At 48.9% G+C, this 8,076-nt stretch overlaps 1 protein-coding gene across 5 annotated transcripts in view; it reads right to left on the bottom strand.

The window, feature by feature from the left end:
* Positions 1-3,056: 3,056 nt before the first annotated feature.
* The window catches only part of FHIP1A (FHF complex subunit HOOK interacting protein 1A), a 294,902-nt gene continuing 289,882 nt past the window's right edge, over positions 3,057-8,076 (bottom strand). For all 5 annotated transcript variants that reach the window (XM_079154187.1, XM_079154189.1, XM_079154186.1 and 2 more), the window contains one exon: positions 3,057-7,000. In XM_079154187.1, coding sequence (XP_079010313.1) covers positions 6,747-7,000 — 254 coding nt within the window. In that variant the 3' untranslated portion in view covers positions 3,057-6,746. The remainder of the gene's footprint in view (positions 7,001-8,076) is intronic.

The raw sequence follows: 8,076 nt of genomic DNA, 5'->3' as shown, positions 1-8,076 counted from the left end.
ACCAAAAAAGATAAAGGCTGTAACATTGATTTGTTTTGCATGAAAAGAATAAGATTATAAACTAATAAATCAAAACCCTGACCTTTAACAGTAGTTGAGGTGTAACTGACAGTCGGGTGGTGAAGGCTGTGTGGCCTCTGCTCCCGAGACAGGAAGGCTACTTCTCTGTTGCACTGGATGCCACTTTGTTCCTACGTGCCTGGTACCTTGGATTCGTGCTTCCTGAGAGTCCAGTTTTGCATATGCTGTTTTAAAAGTACTTAACTACGACCTGAGCACAGGAAGGAAACCTCTGGAGGCCCTGACCTTCAAATGAGTTCCCCGGTCTGCTAAGAACCGAAAATGTTACTGGGGGAATGCTGTCCCGGGGCCACTGGGGAAGGGCAGAAAGGTGGGCTCCCAACCCCTGCGCATCGCCAGCTGAGCCACTGTAGTTCTTGGTCCGCAGACAGGTGCTTGGGACTCTCAGCAATGAACAGTGCCCTCTTGCCCAGCCAGGAAAGGCAGGGACAGAGGACACCAGTTGTGTGCTTTGAGACAAGCAAAAGGAGATAACATGTTAAAGAAAAAAATGTTTCTAATCAGTGGCTTAGAACAAGAGACTATGTTCCTCGCCCAGGAAGCCATCTACCTCACATTTTGTTGCAATACTGAACACTGCTGGGTCTAAGTCATTCTCACTAACCTTCTACCAGAGAGGAAGGGAGAGCCCCTTTTCACCTCCAAGTCTCTGAATTGCAGGTGGGCATGGTTGCTCTGAGATTTTCCTCTGGCAGTACCTTTATGTTATAAGAATAGTAAAGCTCATTTTACTTTATAGACTCCATTTTTACCAAAAGTTCTGACTTCTTGGTCATCAAGCCTTACAGAAAGCACCGGGGGATCTTTCCAGACTGTTTCAAATCATGGACTTATTTACATAGGGATGCTGTCAAATCAAGACACCGAAACTATTACATCAAGTGAAAACGGCCCGTGAACTGATTATTCCCAGAGAAAAACGTCACGTGACTTGACAAGGCTAATTCCTATCCACCTCCGACAACTGCCTGTTCTTCGGAATGTCAACTTCTGAAATCCTGAAAACCCGACTTCGTTGACATCAGTGATACTGGGGGGTGGGGGCGGGGGACATGGCACAGCTGTGATCGGAACCTAAGATATTGGAAGGAGATGTTTGCATAACACCCTGAGGAACTCACCAAGTGTGGCTGCGCTCCTTCAAGGCCTCAGTGAAATACAATTTTACATTCTTTTGTGAGTGTGAATTTAGACTGGTTCTGTTTGTACCATTTAGGGGAAATCTCATTAAAATGTATGAGCTGATGCCATAGCTGAAGCCATTGCCATCTGTCACTGGAATCCACACACCTGTAGGCGGGGTGTATAATGCTAAGGCTCTGAGAGGAGCCTCTGGGAGGAGAATGTGCTGGAAAACTGGCTCTCCCCCAGAACAGCCTGAACCAGATCTGCCTGGTCAGACCCAAACCATGTGTTCTGTTGTTTCCCAGTGCTGGCTGGTTGGTCCTGGTGGGAAGGGGCAGTGTCAGCTGGCACTGAGCAGGAGACCCCCAGGAGGCCCCGCACAGGGAGTGTTCAGTAAGAGTTCACCTAATTTGGGAAACAAATTAATGGACAGTCCTTATAAGGCCCCTTTGAAAAAGAGGCTGCCAACTCCTAGGATTTTGAGTTCTGGATCTAGAATGCAGCTTTTTGCATCAGACATCAAAATGGACTTCTGTTTCTCCCAGGGTGTACATGGAAAAATTGAGATCATTACACCGAGGTAAGGACGTTTTAGCCGAGGTCCCTCCCCCACCCACCTTTGTTTTTTTTTAAAGTAGTTATTACTAATCTGGAAGAAAGCCAGGAAATTTCTGGAGGCGAACACCTTCAGTGGCAAGTCAGTTAACGCAGCGTATGGCCATCACCCACAAGAGTGTGCTTTTCATTTCACCTGAATTCAGCTCCATCATTTCGAGGACTCCACACACTGGCTACTAGGGAGAAAAAAATGCTGTTTCTGGAAGGCAGCGTTCTCTCTCCATTAGCAAAGGCAGGCGGGGGTCTGGGCTGCTGCAGGTTTTACGCTGCGCTGTGGATCATCAGCAGAGCTGACCTGGACCGTGGCTTGGGAGGTATCTGAATGAAACGCTCTTGTTGCCTCCTTTAGTCAGATGGCTGGACAAAAATGTAAGAAAGATACCAACACCATACCCTCCTTAAAAACATCTGCAGGACAAGAGTCCCAGTTATAGGTGGGCCTTACTTGTCGCAACAAAATGTCAGCAGCACAGACTCCCGCAGCCTCAGCTCCATGGAATTTACAATCTGGCCTAGGAGCTTCCATCGCCTGTCAGGTTCTGAAGTGATACTGTAACTCAACTCCCCAAAGATGCCTGAAATGCGTGTGGAACTATCTGATGGAACCCTGGTGTCAGTCTGGTTACTTGTGTGGGCGACAGTTGGGTTACCCACATCTTTTAAGGCAAGAACACAATTCACTGACCCACAGGATGGGAAAGGTCAGGCCTATCTAAAATCATCAGTTGGGGGGTTCTGAGAGCAAGAGGCTAAAAATTTGACGGCTTCCCCCAACCCTGTCCTGGTCCTTTGTTTCCCTGAAGAACCTCTCTGAAAATCCTTGCTAAAGCCCTGTTTATCCAGTTAATGAGCTGCCAGGATAATCTCTGCTCCAAAACAAGCAGTGACCTAATAAAATGCCTGAACGAAGAGGATTTACTGAAGCAAAATCATCCCCAAAACCATTCTCGGTCTTATAAGAGCTTTTTCTAAAGCATTAGGTTTATGGTGGCCATTCAAAAAGAAGAATAATTTTTTAAAAAGTCAACACCATTCTCTTAAAACGTTTCCTCACTGACTTGGCTTCAGGGTGTAGTATAAACCGGCGTGTCATATTGTTTTAAACTGATGGGCAATTTGCTTGTGTGATTTACGGACTGAAGGCTGAGGCAAGAGACCAGGGTAGCTTCTCAGTGGCTCAAAGTTGGTATGACCTCAGGCTCCAGAGGACCACTGCTTCAGCAAAAGCTAAGGTTCACAGCAACCCACACGCCACACCGGCCTGGGCCAGTGACTTGAAGTAGCATGTGCAGTAATAGCTGTCCTGCAGTAAACTGGTACAAATGGCCAGCGTGACAGCCGTTTCAGTAAACAGAGGACTGGTAATTACAATTAAACTGAACAGCCCTGGATGAGACCTGGAGCATACGCAGAGATTTAACAGCACACCGGTGGCAGGTCCCACGCCTCCTGGGGCAGTGCTTCCCCACCGATCCAGAACGGGCAGCCCATGCACAACCTTCAACTTCCAGATCTGGAAACAACCCGCAGGACCACCGCAGCCAAGGGGACTCGGAGGCAGCAACAACTTCCAGCCCTGAGTACCACTGGCTGTCCAGATAGTTAAGTGACCCAGATAGCCACCTGCCCCCGTTTCTGGATTCTCATCACAAGAGGACACTTTCCGGATGTCTCGGTGGATTGAAAATAACGACATCTGACTTAAAGAGAAGCCACCTGCTGAGGGCCTGTGAAAGTACAGAGTGTCATCCCAACACGTGACAGACATCAGTTTCAACCTCAGCCAGTTAAGGTGTCTTCCGAAACAATGCTGAACAAAATGGGTACAATTTCACAAGGCCTCGAAATACTGCAGGAAAGAGGTATTTAGTGATGGAGAAGATCACATCTAACCCTGGCATCTCCATTTCATGGCAGGGAAACTAATGTACCCCCATGAAGCCATGTTTTAGCCTAAACGTAAATTGAAATTTGTTTAAAATTCTACATTTACCTGGTCATTTTCAAAAATCAATTTTAAATATCCCAGGAGTCTCACATGTTTTGAACCATAAAATTCACCTGGTTGAGAACTCTAAATCAGACCCTGAATTATGAGTTAAGGCTAATGTGAAGTTCCAGGAATCCCTGACTTGCCTTCCCTGCCCAGGCATCAGGCTAGACACAGTGACGCCAGCTGGGCTGCGGCTGTGCCCACTGTTTTGTCAGCAAGTACATCGGCAGCTGATGGGGGCTTGTCATAAGCAAGGACCCATGCCCCTGGGCCACATTTTAAAATCTAAATTTTTTTTCCCAAAATCCATTACCAAAAGAAAAAGTGTACTTGAAGGGCTTCGCCTATATAATTAATTTAGAACTAGAATATTCTACTTCACTGCCTGAGCTTTTTTCCCACCAAGCAGCTCCTATCCTTGCCGGCCTGCTATCTGCTGCCTTCCAGGAACCAGGCTCACGTCTCATCTCTCAGGATCTGCTCTTCTGTTCATAGCACAGGCCCTGCTGTTTTTCTTTTGACCTGTGTACACCATTCCCTGAATAACCCATTCCTGGCTGTGTCACTCAGCCACATGGGTCTTCTGATGCTTTATGCCCCAGTCAGTTTACTTCGTTTTATAAAACCTTGACTATAACCGTCTGAAGAACTGCAGCGGGTTCAGAAACGAGCCAGTTTCCAGTTCTAAACAGGGAAGCGAGGGAGAGTTATCCCATCACAGAAGTTTGTTTCCATGAGAAATTAAATTTTCCTGTCCCTCATCCTGGTCTCCAGTCATCTCTGTCCTCCTTTAGAGTAAGTCTGTGAACATATTGGGGGCGGGGGGAGGCACAAAGGCTCTTTGCCAATGGGCACCTTCCACAGAGGTGGCCACGGTGTTCCATAATGAAATACAGACTCTAGAATCAACGCCACCAATGGAGAGGGAGGAGCATCAAACCCAAAAGCCCAGGAATGCCATTTCCAGACAGAGCTTCAGCGGTATGTGACCTGCAAAGTCCAAAAATCGGATAAATACTCAATGCAAAACAAAGTTCAAGGGTAATAAGTGACAGCTTAAATTCCGTCTTTAGCTGGTCCTCCTTCTCTACCTCCATTCCTGATGGAGACTTTTGGGCTGTGCAAAATACAACTTGGCATCAGGAAGCAGAGGGCATGCTGGCAAACCACCGTCCAAGGCAGCAAACATGAAGTCAGAACTGTGCTGTGAACAGGTGTCTTCGTTTCTGCTTAGAAACACGACCAGCCTGGAGCCTACCAGCTCACCAGCTCACCCAGCCCGGGACAGGTGGCCTCGGGCTTCATCCACGGGCCACCACTCCACTCTCCATAAAGCGCTGCTTCCAGATCCCTGAAGCACAAAAGGGCCCCCTCTGCTCTGCAGTAACTAACTCCTCCACTCTTCCTGAGCAAGGGGCCAGATTAAGACAAACTGGTGCTCTGGAGGCACAAGCCTTGGGCCTGAGGATGCCCACAGGGCTCAGTAGAGACACCCTGAGGGAACAGAGGGGGTCAGGCCTTTCAAGTTCCCTCCAAACAGGGAGGCTCATCCTCACTTGTGTCTCCCCTGTAGAACTGGGCCCAAAGCAGAGGGGTGTGGGCTCTAATATCCATAAATACCAGTTGTTGATGGTTGCATCTTCAGCCCACAGTTACTGTGCATCTCCCTCTTGGTGGTGGCTTCGGGGGCCGTGGCTCTGAGGACAGTCATGCCTCTTGCAGCAGGGGAGAAGCAGCAAGAGGCTCTCGTGCAGCACAGGGGGCCAATAATGACGCCCTTTAGTCACAAGCCAGCCCTTCTGTGCAGAGCAAGCCACCAGCAGACGCTTGGCTTCGCAGGGCTCCCTGTGACCTGTTTGCAATACATCCCAGCTCCCAAAGCAGGCTGCTCGGTGCCTGCTGACACCCATAAAGTGCAACTCATTAGCAAAAGCAAACAATTTAAAATAAAGACCAGCATCTTTACAGCTGTATTTAGCTTGCCCTTCTATTTTGCACCCCCCCAACTGTACTCCCCCCCCCCCCCCCAAAAAGCCTGCTAAGGAACAGCTTCACAAGTTAACATTTTTCATAAAACACTTTGAGAAACAATGTCATCATCCTCCTGTGTCAGGTATGAGATGCTCTTTCTTCATCTGCTCCAACTCCTAGAAACCAGTGTCACAGTTTGCACAGGCAGATGTCATTCTGTGCAAATCTTACCAAAAAACAGCTACCATCAGTGTTTCGGTAGTGGGATGGCAACAATTAAGGAACACTCTCGAGCAACAAGAAAGAATTCCCTGCATTCCAAATTCTCTCCACCTACACATGACTTCCCAGGCAGAGAGCTGAGGCTGGGGCTTTTCCTGCACCATAAGGCAATGCATGCTGAGAGAATACAAGTCCTGGAAGTAAAATTCAAAGGGACACATGACGTGCTCATGTGACGGAGGCGAGGGGAGCTCCATCTTTATTCTTCCCTCTTATAACATGGAAGCCAAACATCAGCAGGAGGAGCATCTGTGCAGTTGCAGGTGCACCTTCTTCACGTGCTGCCGAAGAGCCAGCCCTCTGCCACTGGGCGTTCCTGGAGATCACAGAACCCCAATATTTGCTTGGTGCCATCTGAGCTCCACACTGCATAACTCAAAGGGATGGGAAATGATAACCACGAGTGGAAGGAAGAACTGAGCAAAGAAAACCTGCCAAGGGAGCCATCAGCTTAGGAGACTACATTCCATAAGGTAGGTGGGAAGACCTGGCCAGAGAGGAGACACGTGAGGATCCCCTCCCTGCAAATCAAGTATTGTCAGGAAATATCGAAGTAGAAGTTCCTGATAAGCAGCTTCGCGTTTAACATTCAGTCAAGACACTCTAGCCTTATAATACAAGAATCTCTATTAAAATAATATATATATATATATATTTTTTTTTTTTTTTTTTAAAGCTAACAATAGGAGTCCTCGAAGTCACCCAGGATCTTGTAGCACAGAATGGAGTGTTCCTGGGCCAGGGCAGCCAGCTCCTTCAGGAACTCGGGGAAGAGGGCAGCAGCCAGCATGGTGTTCCTCACGGGCAGGGGCAGGTTTGGGGGTGCCCCTACCACCTTGGCTCTGTTGGCCAGGAAGGGCTGAAGCACTCGTGGGGGACCATCCAAAAAGTTCTTGCCACTTCCTGTCCTGGAAGCCTCCTGAATGGGATCTGGAAAAAAAAAAAAAAAAAAAAGAAGAAGAAGAAGAAGAAAATTGTCATGGGGACTCTGTGTCCTTCCACGCGCCCTCTCAAGTGAAGTGTTTGCAGGGCAGGTGGGTGGGTAGTCCTGAGTGTGGTTCCTGGGGCTGAATCCCGAAGACGCGGCTCGTGAGCACTCCTGGCCCACGGATCTGCCCAGCAGACAATGTCCGCAGACAGCCTGGGACAGGAGACGTTTCTCCAAAACCCTAAACAGAATCTAGAGCAGAAATTGTGGCAAGAACATAGGTCGGTCAAGACACCTCCCAGTGGGTGCAGTGGCACACACCTCTAGCCCCGGCTGGCGGGGAGAACTGCTCAAGACCAGGAGTTCAAGGGCAGTTGGGCGACACAGCCAGACCATCTCAAAAAGAATACAAGACAGGAACCTCCATGCTGCCCGGGATGCAGGGCAGGCAGCGGGGAAACAAGGCCTCTCCTGCCACTGGCAGGGGCTGGGTGTGGGGCTGGCTCACCGGGGCGTTTATTTAGGGACATCCAGTGGCTCACTGCTCTCCCAAGCTTCCAGTGCTGAACTGACCGTCCCACCCTTGCCAGGGCAGTCCTGGTCACAGGATGCGGCTCCAGCACTCAAGCTCTGTGCTCTCTGCACCGGCTGCTCAGGCCCCAAAGGCTTCCTGGTGAACCCCAGTTCCCTCCTAGGTGGGTTCTCCAGCCTTCCATGCAAGAGGAGAGTGAAAGATGCCTTTTGAGCTCCAGAATAATGGAGAGAACACCGGGATGCTGCGAACAGCCCAGGGACTCCCTGCAACCACTGGGAGCCAGGGGCAGTGAACAGCGCAGGAGCTGACATTGAAGTAGGGTTTCCAGGGGTTTCCATCTGAGTTTCAGTAACGTGGGTCTCGGTGATACGAGCCCAAGTTCCATCACATGCAAGCGATTTGCATTTTCATACCAACTCAGTTTTACTAATTAAAATGGTTCAACTTCCCTGACTATTTAATTCCTGAACATCTCCAGACCTCATATATTTGTAGGAATTATTTATGCCACCTTCTGCCCCTTATCCAAACGGTCTCATTACT

Source organism: Sciurus vulgaris (genome assembly GCF_902686455.1).
Source record: "Sciurus vulgaris genome assembly, chromosome: 9".
In the NCBI taxonomy this organism is placed as follows: domain Eukaryota; kingdom Metazoa; phylum Chordata; class Mammalia; order Rodentia; family Sciuridae; genus Sciurus; species Sciurus vulgaris.
The sequence above is the reverse complement of the archived record's forward strand: the minus strand, read 5'-3'. Positions and strand labels throughout refer to the sequence as shown.